Below are 21,656 nucleotides of genomic sequence, written 5' to 3'. Positions count from 1 at the left end.
GCCAGCTCAGTTAATTGAACATTTGTTCCTCATTCTGAAAGCTTTTAGTAATTTGCTGTTGGTTGATCTTAAATTCCCACAGAAATCAACAAGAAAAATTAATCTTTAACTGGAATGGAGGTGGTGAGAGTTGTTTGTGGGGGTGGGAAGTATTGATCAGATTGTGGTATTGAGACTCACACAACGCACAAGGCATGTGTTGGCTCGACAATCTGCTGCACAAAATAATTTGTACTGGCCGCTAAGGCAGCTCCTGTGGTTTCTGTGCCAGGGTCAGGTATTTGGCTCTTGTACAGTGAATTTTAGGCTGTTGAATTATCCTTTATTCTAAAACCAAGGTCATTTTCACTTAAATTTCCAAAAATCCCCACTATTAAATGCTTTTACAATGAATCAGTTACTGGCTTCATCCACTGCCTTGGAAAAGTTCCCCTGGAAAACAGGCATGAATTCCTAATGGGTCCAAGTTACAGCACTCCTTCCAGTTCCACCATTGCAGTAAATTCAGAGACACACCCTCGTAAACCTGAACCATCTCTTTAAACTAATCCCCTCTCCTCCTGCCCTGCCCCATGGCCACTTGCAATGCCTTCCTCTGCAGACTGGAAGTAACTTAGGGGAATACCACAGGAATCAGTTCTAGCCTACCACTGTTCACTATTTACATTAATGACCCATAGAAAGGAACAACATGTAAGGTACAAATGATATGAAAATAAGTGGAAGAGCATGTTGTGATAAGGATACTGTGACTCTGCAACGGGATGAAGATCGAGTGAGTGGGACTTGAATGGAGTTTAACGTGGGGTAGTGCGAGGGGAATCAAAAGGCAGATTATCTAAAGGGAGAGAGACTGCAAATGAATGAAGTTCAGAGTGATCTCGGTGTTCTAGTGGTGAATCGCAAAAAGCTAGCAGGCAGGTTCAACAAGGAGTTAAGGCGGCAAATGGCATTTGGCCTTCACTGCAAAGGGGCTGAAGTTTAAAAATAGGGAGTTTTTTTTTTGCAATTGTACAGGGTGTTAGTGAGGCTTCACCTGGAGTACTGTGCACAGTTTTGGTGAAAAGATACAGTAATAGGAGAGTCACCAGGGCAACTCCTGGGACAAGAGGGTTGTCCTACCAAGAGACACGGAACAGTTTGAGCCTGTACTCCTTGGAGTTTAGAAGAATGAGGAGTGACCTTATTCAAATAATACAAGATCCTAAGGGGCTTTGACAGGGTAGACGTTGGGATGTTCTCACTCATGGGAGAGTCTTGAACAAGGGGACACAACTACAAGCTGGTCATTAAAACAGAGGTCTGTAGAAATTTTCTCTCGCAGAGGGTTATGAATGTCTGGAATTCTCTGCCCCAGTGGGTGGTGGAAGCTGGATCACTAGAAGTATTTAAAGTGGAGGTGGATAGATATTTGATAGCTCGAGGAACCGAGGGGTATGGAGAAATGGCATAAAGGGGAGTTCAGGCCAGCTTAGATCAGCCATTATCGCTTTGGAAGGCAGGGCAGATCTGGGGGCCTGGTGACCTACTTCTGCTCCTATTTTCTTGTGTCCTTGTGTTGTTCTTGCTTTATCTTTTTATTTTCTGCAGCAACTCAGAAGGCTATCCAACTGTAGAAAGCATCAAGACAAAGTCTGATCCTGCCAGCGCAGCACACCCAGACCGCGTGTTTGCCTCTGAAAGGTGTGGTGGATGGCGATGAGGAACAGTGACTCAGCCTAACCCCACTGTGAAACCATCAGCATGGAGGTCAATTATCAGGGCCAATTCTGCACAGCCCAGGGAACAAACCCGGAATCTCCCAGATCTGACACACTTCACATCCATGTCCGTAATTCCAGGAGGTGGGAATTTTGTGATGCAGAGTACCCATCAGTGGGGTGAGAAGATCAGATGCTAGGAGTGGTGTCAGTGTGCCACCGTGTGTGAACAAGATGTGTGTACTCACCCCTGGGCAGTGTCAATGGTCAAGGTGCTGAGAGGCGTGGTGAACCGCCGTACGTCCCACAGCCTCACTTGTCGCTCACGCACCTGAAGAGACAATGAAGGGTGCAGGGGGTGAGAGAGGACATCCCAGAACTGCTGCCCAGCAACGCAACAACAAACACAGCTGGGACACAGGCTCCTGGCACGGACTGTGTGGGAGATACTTCCAGATATGCGAGGGGTGGACTAAAGTTACAGAGCAGGTGCAGGGTTCCAACACTTCAGGAACAATGTGACTGTCCAGTGAGGTGAGACATCTCTGGGACAGGAAACAGTCACCACAGGGGTGTTGGTGCTGGTTCAGGTGGGGAAGAGTCACAAGCATAGGTTTAAGCGTGAAGCTGTACGCAGCGACTGACCGTCCAGCTTTGAGAGCTGGTAGCCCAAGCCATTAGCCACCAGTGCAGGGCCATGCATAGCGACAGGAGAACATGCATCACTGCAGCATTTTCACAGCCTCAGGACTTCCTAAAGTGCCTTCCCGCCAACGAAGAACCTCTCGGCATTCGGAGCAGGAATAGTGTACTCAGCCACCCCAGCCTGCTCAATCTCCCTTCACACATCAACCCTTTATCCCAGGAATCTGCACTGCCTCCAATGCAATACATCCTTCCTCAAACAAGCTTGTATGCAGTACTCCAGGTACTTCGACTTTTGTTCTCCATACTCCTTGCTATAAAGGCCAACGTTCCCTTAGCCTAATTACTTACTGTACCTGCATACTAACACCTTGTAGTTCATGCGCTAGGGCCCTCAGAGCCCTGTACACTGCAACATTTTGTAGTCTCACTCCATTTAAGTAATTTGATTTTCTATTCTTCCTTCCAAAGTGAATAATTACACATCCTTCCACTTTATATTCCATCTACCGACTTCTTGTCCATTCACTCCGCTGTATAAGAAAGGTGGGAGGCAGCATAAAGGAAATTACTGACCTACTAGTCTGAAGTCGGTGGTGGGAAAGTTATTGGAATCGATCCTCAAGGATGAGGTTATGGAATACCTAGAGGTGCAAGGCAAGATAGGTCCAAGCCAACATGGTTTTGTGAAGGGAAGATCCTGCCTGACCAACCTATTGGAGTTTTTTTGAAGAAATCACAGGTAGGGTGGATAAGGGAGAGGCGGTAGCTGTTGTGTATTTAGACTTTCAAAAGGCCTTCGACAAGGTGCCGCACAAGAGACTAAATAATAAGATGAGAAGTCATGGAATTACAGGTAGGATAACAGAATGGGTGGAACATTGGCTGGTTGGCAGGAAGCCAGGGTGGGAATAAAAGGATCTCGTTCTGGTTGGCTACCGGTTACTAGTGGTGTTCCGCAGGGGTCGGTGTTGGGGCCGCTTCTTTCTAACTCGAACATTAACGATTTGGATGATGGAGTAAATGGTTTTGTGGCTAAGTTTGCGGATGACACCAAGATAGGTGGAGGAGTAGAGAGTATTGAGGAGACAAGAAAGTTGCAGAGAGACCTAGATAGTTTAGGAGAATGGGCAAGGAAATGGCAGATGAGATTCAATGTTGAGAAATGTGCCGTTGTACACTTTGGAAACAGAAATAAACAGGCAGATTATTATCTAGAAGAGGAGAAAATTCGAAGTACAGAAGTACAAAGGGACTTGGGGGTACTCGTGCAGGATACCCTAAAGGTTAACCACCAGGTCGGATCGTTGGTAAAGAAAGCGAATGCTACGTTGGCATTCATTTCGAGAGGTATAGTGTATGAAAGTAAGGAAGTGTTGATGAGGCTCTACGGAGCACTTGCGAGACCTCATTTGGAATACTGTGTACAGTTTTGGGCCCCATATCTTAGGATGTGCTGATGTTGGAGAGGGTTCAGAGGAGATTTACGAGGATGATTCCAGGAATGAAAGGGCTTACATATGATGAGCGTTTGTCGGCTCTTGGACTGTACTCACCGGAGTACAGAAGAATGAGAGGGGACCTTGTAGAAACATTTAAAATGTTGAAAGGACTGGACAGAGTAGATGTGGCCAAGCTGTTTCCCTTGGCGGGTGAGTCCAGGACCAGAGGGCACAGTTTTAGAATTAGAGACTACAGGTTTAAAACAGAGATTAGGAGAAATTTCTTTAGCCAGAGGGTGGTGAATTTATGGAATTCCTTGCCACGTACAGCAGTGAAGGCCAGATCATCGGAGGCGTTTAAGGAAGAGATAGATAGATATCTAATTAGTCAAGGTATCAAGGGATATGGGGATAAGGCCAGAAAGTGGGGTTAGATTTTTTTTGCCCCCCCCCCCCCAAACTTCTCATTTCTTTTTCCCCTTTTCTTTGGAGCAGACTCGATGGGCCGAATGGCCTTCTTCTGCTCCCTTGTCTTGTGATCACCCGACTTACCCAAATCATCGTGCAGACTCTTTGTATCCAACTCACAACTTGCTAACCCATTTCTGTATCAACAGCAGATGAGGCTACAGTATCTCAGTCCTTCATCCAAGCTATTAATATAGATTGTAAGTAGATGAGGCCCCAGCAATGATCCCTGTGCACTTCTCTGGTTACTGAGTGCCAATTCCGAGATGAGCCATTTATCCAGTCTCTCTGTTAGCCACTCCCACACACGTCAACATCGTACTCCCAACCCCACGTGGAGTAACCTTTGATATAGCACCATTTTGAATGCCTTCTGGAAATCCAAATATGCTACATCTACTGGTTCCCCCCCACCATCCACCCTGCCTGTTACATCCTCAAAGATCTCAGGCAAATTCATGAAATGTGATTTCCCGTTCATCAAGCCATGCTGACTCTGCTTATTTGTCATGGTTCTCTGAATCTCCTTAACAATGGACCCCAATGACAGGCAGGAGAACTGATCTACAAGTTTCTTGCCTTCTGTCTCCCTCCTTTCTTGAAGAGTAGTATTACATCTGCAGTTTCCTAAACCTCTGGGAACTCTATGGAGTCCAGGGAATTTTGGTAGATTACAACTAACACATCCACCATCTCTGCGGCCACTTCCTCGAAGACCTCAAGACGCTGGCCATCGGGTCCAGGGGACTTGTTGCCAGTCACCCCTTTTAGATTAGTTCTTGGTCTCGCCCCTCTGCCCTCCCTCATACCCCCTCTGCCCAGCTCTCTACTCATTCTACCTCTATGGTGGTAGGCATTGTTTGAAGTTCCTCCTTTCTTTTAGCCCTTTGATTATATATTATTGTTGGGATTTTATTTTTAGCATTTTCTACCATGAAGGCCAATCCAAATAATTATTGAGAATCACTGCCATTTCTCATTTTTAGCTCCTAAGTCTTATCCTGTAAGGGACCAACATTTACTTTAGTTACCACCTTCCTCTGTATATACCTGCAGAAGTTCCTAACATCTGCGTTTATATTATTTGCTAGCTTATTCTCTTACTTTATCACATCTGAATCATGCTTTGCTGGTTTCTAAAAATTCCTCAGCTCTCTGGCTGCCCACCAATCTTCACAACATTATGTGGCTTTTCTTTCAATTTGATACCATCATTAATTTCCTAAATTAGCCACAGATAGTGCCTTCTTGTACAGCCCCTTTCTCATTGGAGTATCTCTGAGATTTATGAAATATCTCCTTAAATGTCTATGACTGCTCATCTACTGCCTTACTCTTTAATCTATCTTCCTCTTCCACTTTAGCCAAATAAGTCCTCACCCCACTGTCACTGTTGTTTAAGCTGTGGATTCCTGGTTCAGAACTGGCTTTATCACCCTCCAACTCAATCTGAAATTCTACTTTGGTATGATCATTCTTTCCTCCAGGACCTTTACTGTGAGATCATTTGTTAAATTTTCTCTCCTAAAAGAACACTTGTGAAGTAGACAGGTTTTTCCAACAATCCAATAATTTTGTGGTTACCAGCTTTATAATAGAAGATTTCAGATTTATTTAATTACTTGAATTTAATTCCCCTGTTGTCATGGTGAGATTCAAACTCCTGCCTCTGATGAATGATCTCACTTAACGACACAGAAGGCAGTTGTTCAGCCCATCGCCTGTGCTAGCTCCCTCAAGAACAATCCCATCAGTCCCATTTCCCTGTCCCCTCGGAGCTGACTCTCACATGCCCATCGACACCCCTTTGGCTTGTTCGCCACCAGGGGCAAATGTGCAGCGGCCAATTAACCTGACACATCTTTAAGATGTGGGAAGAACCGAGAGCACCCAGGAGGAACCCGATGCGACTGTACCCAAGTGTGTGGCTGTGGAACACTGAAGGACTGGGCAAGTATCTCAGAGAGCTTGCCGTCAGTCAGTGAAACAGCTCAGAGATGGCTGACAGATGCTGGAATCTGCAGCCACAAACAATCTGCTGGAGGAACTCAGTGGGTTGAGCAGCATCTGCGGGAGGGGCGGGCATTGGAATAGTTGACGTTTCAGGTTGACACTGGGTGGGGGTGAATCCAGTAGGAAGAGAAGGGGTGTAGTGAGACAGGGGCCAGTGTGCGAGATTGCTGCTGGTCTCTGCATCGGCACAGAGGAGAGTACGTGCAGCCTGTACAGCAGCTACAATAGTTACCTGGCTAAACCCAGTCGACAAGACGGTATCCAGTGCACTCAGCCAGATCAGACGGGAATCCTTGATGGCGTCGTGGCCTTTAACAGACTGGGGAAAACAGAGAACTCGTTACATGTGCGAGAAACAACCCTAATCCCAGAATCACTCCCTCAATCTCCCTCCTCCCCCTCACTGTTCCCCTTCCTACATGGCAACACCACCTGATCAGGGAGGGTCCAACACAAACAGCAGGCCAGCCCCACATCGAGTGATCACAGGCCAAAGAAAAGTGCCCACTTTGGAATCTGCACTTGTACAAATGTTTACCGTGACTGTAACAGGCACATGCTGAGCCAGTCCGTCAGTCAGCGCCAGGAAGGGCTGGAAAAACACAGCTGGGCCGACAGTGGCTCCGTCCCCCACCCAGACAGGGGCAACAGATGTCCGCAAAATCCCCACCCTCCCTGAGCCCGTCAGCTGGCGGACCCTCCGGGATTCAGCCCTCTCTCCCAGCCCATGTTAACACCTTCGAGACACGGGGCAGCATTTTCTGCCCAGCACCAAATGCTCAGAAACAGGCGCCTGCCTCGGCTGTACACAGTGCGAGACTAGAGTCACATACAGGCCCTGGGGAAAGGCAGCCGAGCCCCCAAACGCAAATCGGTGCCCGTCACCCCCACCTTTAGCCAAGACTGGCCTTTCACTGGCAAGTACAACAGGCTTCTGTAACCCCAACAGTTCGCAAGTCATAAACGCAGCCACCCAGCAATGTGTTTAAATAAAAACACAACCAAGGGCAATGTGTAGTTACACCAGGGCATTTAACTCAACAACATCGCCACAAACTGAGCTCCCACACAGCAGAGGATTTCTGCAGCCCCCCAGCAGCCGGCAAATCCATCCCACCGGTCTCCCAGACACTTGTTCATGTATACAGGGCTATACACACGTCGGCCGTTTGTAACCTGGGGAGTACCTTGTCGATTCTCAAACTGCCCTGCTGGGGATTTGAACTCAGGATCCCTGGATTAGACCATTTGCAGGCAACCAGTTCTCTGGGTGACGTGGTCCCAGGGTTACAGCTGTAAGTGACAGTAGCCAACACTCAATCCTTCACCGTGAGAGGACAGTGCGTCCCACCCCACTGGTCACTACCCTCAGAACCCAAGGTAAGTGCAGAGAGGCAGCGCACTGCCTGCTGGGTGTCTCATGCTTCATTCGCTACACAGCAGTGCAGAAATTTGCATTTCTACCGGTGCCTTTCCTGAACTCTGAATGTCCCCAAAGAGCTTTACGCTCACTGTTGGAATGGAGGAACTGAGGCATTCAGATATGCATTTTAAGCTCCCCTCTACTACCCATCACCTGACTAAAACTTCATGGTCAATTACCAACGTGTCTTTCTCCTCCCAAGTTCCGTTTCCACTGTGATCCCTGTTAGGTTTTCTATAGTGAAGGCACTACGTAAATACAATGGTTTATTAGGAAAGGCTGGTAGAACCCTTCACCCGTCACTAAAGGAGTGAAGCTGCCCCCAGTTACTTGGTCAAACTGACTGCAGTTTGTTCTCAAACTCTCAGCAAATTAAGGACTTGTTGTCTGACGAGGCTCCAGCTAACCCTGACTCTGTGTCCGCCAGTTTAATGACAGCATGCCTCCCCCTCTCAGGGCAGCCTGTTCAACAGGAATTATTTTAAACTGATACAGAGATAGGCAAAGTAAACTTTGGACAACAGACAGCTTCCTGCTGTTCTCCCCCTCCGCTTGGCATCTGTTGATAGGCACAGTCCAGGGCTCAGCACTGCAGCTGACAGAAGTCACTGCTCAACTTTCATCCACCCCAACCCATCCTACAGACACAGCGACCAAGGGCAACCACAGGTACAGGCTGCACTACCACAAACCCCGACATGTCGCCCCTCCCTCATTCTCCCATCTCCCTCCTGCCCCAACAACCCCCGCTCTCCTCTCCCCCCTTGTTTTCTCTCCCTCCTCTCCCCTTCCTCCTCCTCCCACCTCACACCCTCTGTCCCTTCTCTTCCCTCGCTGCTTTGCTTCCCACTATCCCGTCACTTTAGTCCTGATGCAGGGTTTCAACCCAAAGTGTTGACAATTCCTTGCCCACCATCCCAACACAGACACTGCCTGACCCGCCGAGTTCCTCCAGCAGATTGTCTGTCGCTCTGGATTGCAGCATCTGCCGTCTCTTGTGTCTCCCTCGATCTGTTTCCCCCATCTTTCCCAGGAGTATTTATCCCAGGCCAAGGGAGTAACCGACCAGTAGAAAATCCAGGACTGTTCCCAACTCTCCCACCCACCATCTCTGGAACCTCCTCTGACTCGGCAACCTCTACTCCCTGTTCTGAACTTGTGTCTCTATCCCTGATTTTTCCTCTCTCCACCAGGACACTCATGCCTTCAGTTACCCAAGCTCTGGAATTCCCTCCCTAACCTCCTGGTCTCTTTCAGCTTATAAACCATTTCTCATGACAAATATCACAGGCAGCTCAGTGACATTGCGTTTGATAAGCTTGCGAAGGTGCTGCACCAGTGCGCACCACTGCTGCGGGCTCCAGGCTGGAGTTAACTCTGGAGCACCCTCACACGGTTAATTCATCTGCACGGCAGTCACCTCTCCCACCCATCAGAGAGAGAAGACCAGGAGTTCTCTCTGCACCACCCTGCTGTAAGGCAGGGAACTCAGCTGCCAATTTGCCCGCAGTAAGCTCCCACACATTGAGCAGGTAATGCGCTTGCTCGTGATGAAGATGAGAGATAAATGTCAGCCGGACAGGAGGAAAGTTCCCCTTCCTTGCCCGGATGACCTGCTGCCACTCCAGATCTGAGGAGGCCAACGTGGGACGAGTTTACTCTGCCGCAGGCAGGGCAGCGGGGCTCTGATGGGAGAGTCTGGGGAGAGGGTGGAAGTGGTGAGGTGTCTGTGTGCCCAGTGCACGGACACGAGGTTCTCAATGCCAGCCTGAATGCTGCTCTTTTAACATCACCAGTTGTGGATCAGGGACTCCCAGGAGTTGGTGGTGAAGCTGCAACTTTTCTCAAGTCATTTCCTCTCTCCACCTGTTACCCTCTTGCTGGACTGGAGCTCAGAACACTGGAGCCCAGAACATTGGAGCCATTTCCAGAGACAGCTGATGGGTATTTAAATAAGGGAGCCAGTCTATCAGAGCTAAGCGGGTGTAACAAGGCCTCAATGACGTTACTCCGAGAAAGGATTGCCAACAGACTGGGTGGTATACAAACAGAAACCATTGGAAGCACTCGGCAGGTCAGGCAGCACCTGTGGCAAGTGAGAGAGCTAACGTTTCAGATTGGGACCCTCCATCGAGGACATCTTCAAGAGGTGGTGCCTCAAGGTGGCAGCATCCATCACTAAGGACTCTTACCACCCAGGACATGCCCTCTTCACGTTACTACCATCAGGGAGGAGGTACAGGAGCCTGAAGACCCACACTCAACGATTCAGGAACAACTTCTTCCCCTCCGCCATCAGATTTCTGAATGGCCCATGAACCCTACCTCGTCATTCCTCTTTTGCACTATGCAAAACAGCAAATTTCATGACATACGTCTGTGATAATAAACCTGATTCTGAGAACTGGGAAGGAGCAAAACAAGTTAGTCTGGGTACCAAACTAACTCGTTCCTCTCTTTCCCAGTTCTGCTGAAGGGACACGGAGCTAAAATGCTAACGTTCTCTCCCCGTGGATGCTACCCAACCTGCTGAGAGCTTTCAGCATCTTCTGTTTCTATTTTTCAGATCTGCAGCTTTAGATTTTCATTTAACCATGGATTTGGGTGATTTTGCATAGATGGCGTTAATGGTAGTTCTCCAGTGCTGCATGTAGTCCAGATCTTCAGTTACGTCCTTGTTGAGGAAGCACAGACTTACAGGAGGGCAGGGATCACTGCCGCCCGGTGGACCACAAACTTTGTGTTGAGTTTGAAGTTTTGACCTTCAAACACTCTTTTCCTCGGTCACCCAAAGGCTGTGCACTGAAGGTGCTGATGAAGTTCGTCAGCAAGGGTGTGACTGCAGTGGAGAGGGGCAGAGGAAATTCACCAGGATGCTCGTGGGACAGAGCATTTCATCGATGAGAAGACACTGGATAGAATGGGCTTGGTTTTCCTCAGAGTTGAAAATGCAGAGGGAGGATTGAGGGACAAAAAAATTTGAGGATCATAAATAAGGCAGACAGTGAGAAACTATTCCCCTTGGCAAATCTATCAGTTACCAAAGAGCCTGGGTTTCAGGTAAGCGGTTAGGGGGGATCCGAGGAAAAACCTTCCCATCCAGAGGGTAGTTGGAAGTAGGAACACAGTGTGGTGAGGCAGAGAATCCAACGACACTTAGATGAGCACTTGAAACTCCATGGCATAGAAGGTGAAGGGCTGAGTGCTGGGAAGTCTAGGTGGGTGAAGATACCAGAGCTGCAGATGCTGGAATCTGCTCCAGCAACTCAGCAGGTCGAGCAGCATCTGTGGGAGGAGAGGAACTGTCGACATTTTGGGTCAAAACACTGCTGCTCCTCCAAAATTCCTCTCCTCCCACAGATCCTGTTCAACCCGCTGAGTTCTTAGACCAGATTGTTATAGAGTCACAGAGCAATACAGCACGGATGCAGGCCCTTCGGCCCAACCAGTCCATACTGACCACGGTGCCCACCCAGCTAGTTCCAACTCCCTGCGTTCGGCCCATATCCCTCCAAGCCCTGCCCCTCCATGTACCTATCCCAGTGCTTCTTAAATGACACTATTGTACCTGCCTCACCCACTTCCTCTGGCAGCTCATTCCATATACTCACCACCCTCTGTGTGGAAAAGTTGCCCCTCAGGCCCCTTTTAAATCTATCCCCTCTCACCCTAAACCTATGCCACCTAGTTTTGGACCCCCCTACCCTGGGGAAAAGACTGTTACCGTCCACCTTATCTATGCCTCTCATAATTTTAAACATTTCTATAAGGTCACCCCTCATTCTCCTACATTCCAAGGAATAAAGACCTAGCCTGGCCAACCTCTCCCTATAACTCAGGCCCTGGGGTCCTGGAAACATCCTCGTAAACTTTCTCTGTGCTCTTTCCAGTTTAACCACGTCTTTGCTATTACAGGGTGACCAAAAGTCACAATGAGTCTATTCTGGTACTAGGTGCAAGCACAGACACAGTGTGCTGAAGGGCTGCCCGACTCAGACTCTAATGTCTGCCTTCACTGAGAACCGGCTCCTGAGATACAGGAGGCCATCCATGTGTTTCAGGGTTCGCTGTGAACCTTTATAGTCCGGAGGCAGTGATGCAGAGCAGGGGCAGGTTGGCAGAAGGTGTTAAGTGTAAGACTATCTTTTCAGTGAACATGATCTCCAATAGCCTGTCCCATAAGCAAGTGGCGAATGGAAACACAGACGTCCTCACTGTATCAATGCCACCAAGTGACAATAGTAAGGCAGATTGCAAAGCCACAGACGCACCGTGCCACGTCTGTGCTGCGGTTACATTAGCCAGTGGCTGTGCAGTCAGGCCAGGTAATCACTGCAGCAACAGTGCTGGGGGAGGGGAGGGGCTACAGACACCGGCAGACCGATGGCTGTTTACACAGGAAAAGCTTATGAAGCAGGGCCCAAATACCACACGTTCCAAAAGGCAGCCAAACCTGTTCCCTCAGCCCGTTACCATGGCGATGTTTCCGGGCGCAGCAGCCTGAGCTCTGTGATGTCTCAGCCGGCATGGAGGATTGCAGAGTGTGAGAGTGGGGCCATTAACCCGTGAGCCTCGGGAACCCAGCCTGGTTTGTTCCGAGGCTGCTGTCAAACATAAACATCCCCACATCTGGCAAAAGCTGCAATTCTTAACTGCCTCCACAAACAGGGCGTTAAGTGAAGACTTACCACCGGCCGGCACAGCAACGAGACGTGACCCAGCCAGCAGCCCAGAGCGGGACAGGCCCTCCAACCCCCACACCCCTCTCCCCAACCTGCTCCCAATTCACTTCAACCCCAACCCCCCCCTCCCCACAATGTAAACCCCCACCCCGCCAGTCCCGGAGACCTCACGAGCCTGAACTACCAATCCAGTCAATCAAATGGTGTGGGGAGTGGGGAGAAGTGGTTGGGGGGGGGGGGGGGGAAATCGAGAGAGAATGGGGGAGGGGGAGAGACAGTGGGGGGGGGGAGAGAGAGAGGCAGAGAGAAGGGATAGACATTGGGGGGGGGAAGGAGAGAGGCAGAGAGAAGGGAGAGACTGGGGGGGAGGAGAGAGCAGGGTGGAGAGGGTGAGATAGGGCAGAGGGAGAGACAGGTGGGGGGGGAAGGAGGCAGAGAGAAGGGGAAAGGGAGAGGTAGGAGGGGGGAGAGGGAGACACTGTGGGGGTGGGGAGGGGAGGAAGAGGGTGGGGAGATGATAGATGGGTTGCGCAGTCCCAGAGAGTTCATCCCTCGAGGCCTCACCGACTGAGGTTCACCAACATTCAGCAGCTAGATGGTCCAGTGTGGTCACTGGACACTGCACCCTGGGCTCAGAGTGTGCAAGAAGTGAGCTCTGAGACACCCGCCTGTGGTGTGGCAGGTTTCATGCAAGTACACGGGAGACAGCGAGAGAAGTTTACCTGCACAGCTGAAGACTTGGCCCTCGGGTCGAAAACTCGCAGCATCTTATCCTAAAGGAGAGTCACAGAGGTGGAGAGATTTAGGTTAGTACAAAATTTAGGTTAGGTAAGTAGGCACGGCAGTGTAATGGTTAGTGTAACGCTTTACAGCGCCAGCGACTCTGGTTCAATTCCGGCCACTGTCTGTAAGGGGTTTGTACGTTCTCCCCGTGTCTGCGTGGGTTTCCTCCGGGTGCTCTGGTTTCCTCCCACATTCAAAGACGTACGGGTTAGGAAGTTGTGGGCATGCTACATTGGCGCCAGAAGCGCGGCGACACTTGTGGGCTGCCCCTAGAACACTGTACGCAAAAGATGCATTTCACTGTGTGTTTCCATGTACGTGTGACTAAAAGAAATCTTCATACTCGGGGACACTGGTGCTTTGCCAAACACTGTCAATGACACACCAGCACCCGTCATCACCCACAGTGAACAGCACCGCAGATGGGTGGATGGAGGAGGGGGGCAATGGGGGTGGGCGGGAAGGGAAAGGATCCTGTGGTGGGGTAAATGAGGGGGGAGAAAAGGGGAGCCAGGGGAGGTGGGGCAAAGGAGGGGAATGGGGGGCTTTGAGGGTGCTGGTGTGAGAGGGGGACAGGGCTGGGGATAAGCACAGGGGGAGGATGGGACATGCCCAGGGTGAACACTGCTACTGAAAGCCGCTTCAAGGCAGCAGCATCCATCACCAAGGACCCTCACCATCCCTCTTCTCATTACCCCCGAGGAGGAGATGCAGGAGCCTGAAGATCCACACTCAACATCTTAGTAACAACTTCTTCCCCTCCACCATCAGGCTTCTGAACAGTCCATGAACACTACATGACTCCCTTCCCCCACCTTGATGACCTGCCCATCTCCTCTCCTCCCCTCCCCCATCCTTTATTCCATGACCCACTGCCCTCGCCTACCGGATTCCTCCCCCTCCAGCCCTTGGCCTCTTCTCTTCTACCTAATCACCTCTCAGCTTATTACATCTTCTCCCCCACCTACCTACCTTCACCCCCTCACCTGAACTCACCTCTCCCCTCCGTGTGTGCTCCTCCCCCCCCCACCTCCTTATTCTGGCTCCTGCCCTCTTCCTTTCCAGTCCTGATGAAGGGTTTCAACCCGAAATGTTGACTGTTTATTTCCCTCCGTGCATGCTGCCTGACCTGCTGAGTTCCTCCAGCACTTTGTGTATTGCTCACTATTCCTTTCTTTTTTGCATTATTTATTTTGTAATTTATAGCAATTTTGTCTTTGCACTGTACTGCTGCCACAAAACAACACATTTCACGTCATAAATCCATGATAATAAATCTGATTCTGCTTCTGCTCTGTGGCGGCTGAGGAACACCCGCCACCTGGTGGCCAGCAGAGGCAGTGGGCAGACAGTCCACCAAGCAGCTAACATTGCCCTCTGTTGGATAATGGCCTGAAGTGGCTTCAGAACAATTTTGAGCTTTGGATAATGATGAAATACTGCTGTATGTGCAGTACTAAGGAATACAAATGTACGAAGGTGGGTTTTGGTGAACTACCTGAAGGCATTTGTTCAACCACCACGAGTGTCACACCCTGTTCTGGGCATCACACCACTGGAACCGCAGAGGCTGCGAGGAAGATTCACTGGGGAGGAGGAAGAGCAGCTACCTGCACTGCAGAAGCAGGGACTGTTGTCCTTAGAGGACAGGAGGCTAAGTGGGGATTTGATGGAGGTGTTCAAAGGGTCCAGGCAGAGGGAATAACCAATCCACTGGAAGAACTCAGCAGGTCGAGCAGCATCTGTGGAGAGAAAGGAGTTGTCAACACTTCGGGTCGAAACCCTGCATCAGGCATTAGCAGAATGTTCCCACTGGTGCAAACATTGAGAACTAAGGGTCACAGATTTAAGTCGATTGGCCAAAGAAACAAGAGCGAGAGGAAGAAAAGCTTTTCCACTCCTGTGGTCAGGAATTCTCCACCTGGAAGGATGGTAGGAAGTAGAAGCAGCAATAGTTACACAGCCTGAGCCTGCTCTGCCCCTCAAAAACATCTCGATCTGATCTTCGTTTCAAGTTCCACATTCCTGCGCTTGATTCCCCCATTGTCAAAAAAAATCTCAGCCACAAATACTTAGTGACTCAGCATCCACAGCTCTCAGTGGTTAGAGAATGCCAAAGATTCACAACAGAGAAAAATTCCTCTTCACATCAGGACTTAAATGAACAGCCCCTTATCCCGAGAGCATGCACCCCAGTTCTAGATTCCCCCACCTCTACAGACTCTGAGATATCTCAACAAGATCACTCGTTCTTTTAAGCTGCAGGCAGCTTAAGCCCATCCCACCCAACCTTTCCAACCCAACGTTCGGTCCAGTGACCTCTGCCTCTGTGGCACATCCTTCCATCGAGAGACCAAAACTGCACCTAGTACTCCAGGCACAGCTTCACCAAAGCCCGGTGCAGTTGTAGCAAGATGTCTTTATTCCTGTATCCCACTCCCTTCACAATAAAGGCCGATGTTCCACTTACCTCCCTCCCCCTGATTGCTTAACATAGAACAGTGCAGCACAGAACAGGCCCTTCAGCCCACAATGTCATGCTGATCTAAGTAAATTAGTAATCAAATGCCCAACTAAACTAATCCCTTCCACCTAAATACCCATATCCTGACATTTCCCTCACATTCACGTGCCTAAGAGCCTCTTGAACGCCCCTATCGTGTTTGCCTCCACCCCCAGCCCAGGCAGCGCATTCCAGGCACCCACCACTCTCTGTGCCCCGCACATCTCCCTTGAACTTACCCCCTATTACCTTAAATGAATGTCCTCTGATATTAGACATTTCTACCTTGGGGAAAAGATACTGGCTGTCTACTCTATCTAGGCCTCTCATAATCTTATAAACCTCTATCAGGTCTCCCCTCAGCCTCCGCCGCTCCACAGAAAACAACCCAAGTTTGTCCAACCTCTCCTTTTATCACATGCCCTCTAATCCAGGCAGCATCTTGCTGAACCTCTTCTGCAGCCTCTCCAAAGCCTCCACATCCTTCCTGTAATGGGGCGACCAGAACTGAATGCAATACTCCAGATGTGGCCTGACCAGAGTTTTATAAAGCTGCAGCATAACTTCCTGACTCTTGAACTCAGTGCCTCGACTAATGAAGGCAAGCATGCCATGTGCCTTCTTTACCACCCTATCAACCTGTGTAGCACTTTCAGGGAGCTATGAACTTGGACCTCAAGATCCCTCTGCTCATCAACACTGTTAAGGGTCCTGCCATTAGCAGTGTCCTGTCTCTTCACATTTGGCCGGGTTGAACTCCATCTGCCATTTCTCCGCCCATATCTGCAACTGATCTGTATCCCGCTGTATCCTTTGCCGGTCTTCTACACTATCCACAGCACCACCAGTCTTCGTATCATCTGCAAATTTACTAAACCACCCATCTACATTTTCATCCAGGTCATGTATATACATCACAAACAGCAGAGGTCCTAGTACAGATCCCTGAGGAACACCACTAGTCACTGACCTCCAGCTAGAATAAGTCCCCTCAACCACTACCCTCTGTCTTCTACGGGCAAGCTAGTTCTGAATCCAAACAGCCAATTCACCTTGGATCCCATGCATCTTAATCTTCCAGATGAGCCCTCCAAGAAGGACCTTGTCAAACGCCTGACTAAAATCCAAGTAGGCAACATCCACGGCTCTACCTTCATCAATCACCCTTGACACCTCTTCAAAAAACTCGATCAAGTTAATAAGACATGACTTGCACTACACAAAGCCATACTGACTGTCCCTAATTAGGCTACGGTTTTCCAATTGCTCATAAATCCTATCCCGAAGAATCCTCTCCAGTAACTTCCCTACCACTGACGCAAGACTCACTGGTCTATAGTTTCCAGGGTTATCCGTTTCCCTTCTTGAATAATGGGACAACATTAGCTACTCACCAGTCCTCTGGGACCTCACCTGTGGCTAGAGAGGACACGAAGATATTGGTCAAGGCCCCAGCAATCTCATCTCTTGCCTCTCTCAATTACCTGGGGTATCTCCCATCAGGCCCCTGGGACATCCACCTTAATGCTCTTTAAGAGACCGAACACTATCCCCTTCTTCATTGAGTGCCCTAGCATATTAGCACGCTCTGCACTGATCTCCCTATCCTCCACATCCTTCTCCTTGCCAGCTAACTTTGTGGTTCTGGTACCAGGATACCCGGATTTCCCTGAACAGCAGCATTCAGTAATCTCACCACATTTAAATAACATTCTGCCATGATGTTCTTCCAAACCTCGCATTTACCTTATTCCCTTGCTGACTGCTGTTTTGCTTACTTGCGTAACCTGTACAAAACCCTCTACAAACTCTTTGCATCTCCTCTCAACTTACTTTCCAACTATCTTGGTGTCATCAGCAAATACAGATACAACACGCTTGGTCCCTTTTTTTTTTAAGTCTATGCTAATGACTGCAAATAGCTGACAGCCAGTTCTGACCCCTTCCTACTTGCCAACCTAAACTTCAGGAAGGGGAAGTTGGGAGAACACACACCAGTCCTCATTGAGAGGTCAGCAGTGAAAAGGGTGAGCAGCTTCAAGTTCCTGGGTGTCAACATCTCAGAGGATCTATCCTGGGCTCAACATATTGATGCAATCACGAAGGCGGCACACCAGTGGCTCTACTTCATTAGGAGTTTGAGGAGATTTGACATGTCACCAAAGACTTACTAATTTTTTTACATATGTACAGTGGAGAGCATTCTGACTGGAGGTTCCAACATGCAGGATTGAAAGAGGCTGCAAAGGGTTGTAGACTCAGCCAGCTCCATCACGGGCACAACCCTCCCTGCCGTCAAGGACATCATCAAGAGGAAGTGCTTGAAGGCGGCGGCATCCATCACTAAGGACCCTCACCATCCAGGACATGCCCTCTTCTCATTACTACCATCAGGGAGGAGATACACTCAATGTTTCAGGAACAGCTTCTTCCCCTCCACCATCAGATTTCTGAACTGCCCATGAACGCTACCTCATTATTCCTCTTTTGCACTATTTATTTATTTTTGTAACTTTTAGTCATTTTTATGTCTTTAGGTCTTGCACTGTACGGCTGCTGCAAAACAACAAATTTAATGACATATGTCAGTGATAATAGACCTGATTCTGATAAAAGTTACCCATTTATCCCAACAGTTTTCTATCAGTTAGTCACTCCACAGTCTAAGCCATGTTTTACCCACATCTATGAGCTCTCTTACCCTGCAAAGATACCTTTTGTGTGGCACCTTATTGAATTCCTTCTGGAAATCCAAATACACAGTAGACACTGATCACCTTTTATCCACCCTGCCACTTACACCGAAGACTAATATATTTGTCAAACACTATTTCTCTTTCAAAAGACCATGCCAATTCTGCCAAATCATACTATGATTTTCAAAAACGTTGCATTATCACTTCCTTAATACTGGATTTCACAACGTTAAGCTGACTGGTTTATGGTTTCCTGGCTTGTATCTCTGTCCTTTTGCTTACAACCACTGGGGTCCTTCCAGGCCCTGGAGAAATCTGTAAGGTCACTTCTGGTACATCCACAGCTTCACTCTCTGCCTTCACAGGGGAAGTCAGATGGACAATTGATGACAAAAGTAATTGCAGAGGGATCTGCATTTCAGTGAAAAAGCTAACAGATTGGAACTGACTGGTTTGTCTTCGTACAGAGACAGCACGGGATCAATGGGTCAAATGGCCTCCTCCCTCACTTTAACAACCTAGATACAGAAGCATCGTCGGGTGAAGTTTTATGTGGAGCCACAGATGCAGGCGTTAGTGCAAGTGACAAAAATGTTGGTCAAAGAGGTTGGTTTTGAGAGCACTTTAAAGAGAAAAGCAAAGAGGTAGAGCCTGAGGGAGAAAATAAAACTTCAGATTCTAGAAATGTGAAATAAAAATACGAACCCGAAATGGGAAGTGTATTTCCCTTTCCACAGATGCTGCCTGACCTGCTGGGTGTTTCCAATATTTTCTGCTTTTACTGGAGGTTTTGGGAGGGATGTCCAGAGCACAGGGTAGAGGTAATAGAAGGATAATCACCAACAGCACAGTGAATGGGAGCAACACAGAGCTCTGGGGCCAGGTTCAGGGCTGGGGGAAGGTTTGGAGACTGGGAGTGAGAGGTCAAGTCATGAGGGATCTGAAATCAAAGGTGAAAATTTTAAACCATAGTGCTGCTTAACCAGAAGTTACCAAGTGCCTGGCGAATGTGGGTGATGCAAGTTTGGACACTGGCAAGAAGTTTTGATGGACAAGTGTAGGGATAGCAGGACGAGAGAGTCCAGCCAGCACATTGGAATGGCCAACTCTGGAGGTAGCAAAAGCACGGACACCAGACAAGTTGGGGCAGGGGAGGAGTTGGGTGGTGAATGACTGCCAACTTGGGTCATATCCATCAGTTGGGTTACACAGCCTGGCTCAGCTCAGATGGTTACCAGTGGGAGGGGTGTCCAGAACCTGCCAGGTGGTGAGGCACTCTGACCTACTCTTATAACCGTTGTTGTGTATTGGCCAGTCCAGGTAACGGGCAACAGACTCGATGCCCAGATTTCAAAACTAAATAAATACGGAAATGTAAAGGGCTCTGTACATGGTGTACTGACCAGGGTGAGCCAATGGATTAAGTTCAGGGAGTATCTGATGGGATTGATTGCAGGGGATTCACCCTCTCTCCGGTCTTATTCCACTACTGCCCCTCAAATCCTGGACAGGCCTCTTCATATCCACTTGTCTACCTCTGGAGATTCACCCCAACAATCTACAAACCTCCATCCACACAAAACGCTGGAGGAGCTCAGCGGGTCAGGCAGCATCCGTGGAGGGAAATGGACAGGCGACATTCATCTGGGTTGATAGAGGGGAGATAGCCAGTGTAAGGAGGTGAGGGGAAGGGGTGGGACACCAGCCGGCAGGTGATAGGTGGATCCAGGTGAGGGGGGGGGGGTGATAGACAGATGGAGGAGGGGAGAGCAGAGGAAGTGACAGAGGCTGGGAAGTGACAAGTGGAAGTGACAGAGAGCTGAAAGAGATGGAATCTGATGGGGGAGGAAGGTGGAGCCTGGAATAAAGGGAGGGAGGTGGGAGTCAGATGGGAACAATGGGGGAGGGGACCCAGTGGGAGGGGTGTGTGGGTGGTGGGCAGATGGACTGGGTGGAGGAGGGGAAGGAAACGGGGAGATGGGGGGCTGGCGTGGGCGTAGGAAGAACCGGGTGGATCAAGAAGAGAGAGAACAGGGACCAAGGGGAGCAGTTTACTGGGAGAATTCAACGTTCATTGCATTGGATTGTAGACGACCCAGGTGGAATATGAGGTGGTGTTCCTCGAGAATACAGAGCGCAGCCTGAATGCCACAAAGCATGGACCACTGCCCCAATCCACTGGTGCAAGATTCCACCTCTGCCGTGCCCCGGACCTGCCTCCCAGCACTGGAGCATCTTAGCTGCTGCAAGTGGCAAAGTGAGGACAAAATAACGGACCTCACAACCACCTTAAGCAACCTGCCTGTGGAGACTTCCAATGATCTATGCCCTTGAGTATCAGTGGGACTCATGGTATTTACCCAGAGCCCTGTGAAGTGCCTGCCTGCCTCTCTCTGTCCACACACTGACCAGTTACACACACCTTACAGGAGGAGCCCAGGAGGCAGCCATCTCCCTTCCACGTCAGGCTCTGGATCTGGTCGCCATGGTCTTCGAGAGCTGCAAGTGAAGACAACACGGAATGAGGCACAGATTCCACAGGCCTCTCCTCTGACGAAAAGACGCAGGAAGTGAGCGGGAGAGGCTGAGGGCGTGAGGTGGAGGGGCAAAATTACAGTACATCAGCGGACACCGCAGTGGTTGCAGGCAGAAGATTCTGCAGTCAACTCTCCCTAGAGAGGCTCGAACACAAAAGTCTACGAAGTGCTGAAAGAGCACCTCAACACCGAAGGGCAGTGCGGAGGGAGGGAGAAGATACAGCAGTTTGAAATCCAGACTCTTCCCCACTGCTATCAGACTCCTGAAGCAAATCACCTCTCACACCCCCTTCCTAGTGGAGGCTGCTCAGACTCTTAACACCACCTGTCTCAGTTATTCTGAGATTGTCACTTCAGCATTTAACATAGAACAGTTCAGCACAGTACAGGCCCTTCGGCCCACGATGTTGTGCTGACCTATATAAACCTACTCTACGATCAATCTAACCTTTCCCTCGTACACAGCCCATAACCCTCCATTTTTCATACATCCATGTGCCTATCTAACAGCCTTTTAAGTGTCCCCATTGTATCAGCCGCTACCACCACCTCCAGCAGTGCGATCCAGACACCCACTACTCTCCGTGTAAAAAAAACCCACCTCTGACATCTCCCCTAAACTTTCTTCCTCTGACATTGGCCATTGCCACCCTGGGATAAGGTGCTGGCTGTCCACTCTATCTATGCCCCTCATAATCTTATACACCTCTATCAAGATAAACAAAGGACTGCAGATGCTGGAATCCGAATGAAAAACACGATGA

General features: G+C 49.3%; 1 protein-coding gene across 3 annotated transcripts in view; it reads right to left on the bottom strand.

Annotated features, from left to right (window-relative positions):
• coro7 (coronin 7) overlaps positions 1 to 21,656 on the bottom strand; it is a 114,228-nt gene that overhangs the window by 78,653 nt on the left and 13,919 nt on the right. For all 3 annotated transcript variants that reach the window (XM_052021168.1, XM_052021169.1, XM_052021170.1), the window contains exons 6-9: positions 20,778 to 20,854; positions 13,096 to 13,146; positions 6,501 to 6,587; positions 1,949 to 2,031 (exon numbers count right to left, since the gene is read on the bottom strand). In XM_052021168.1, coding sequence (XP_051877128.1) covers positions 1,949 to 2,031; positions 6,501 to 6,587; positions 13,096 to 13,146; positions 20,778 to 20,854 — 298 coding nt within the window. The remainder of the gene's footprint in view (positions 1 to 1,948; positions 2,032 to 6,500; positions 6,588 to 13,095; positions 13,147 to 20,777; positions 20,855 to 21,656) is intronic.

The sequence above is a fragment of the Pristis pectinata genome, chromosome 8, assembly GCF_009764475.1.
Source record: "Pristis pectinata isolate sPriPec2 chromosome 8, sPriPec2.1.pri, whole genome shotgun sequence".
Classification (NCBI taxonomy): domain Eukaryota; kingdom Metazoa; phylum Chordata; class Chondrichthyes; order Rhinopristiformes; family Pristidae; genus Pristis; species Pristis pectinata.
This window is presented reverse-complemented; position numbering and strand designations above follow the sequence as displayed.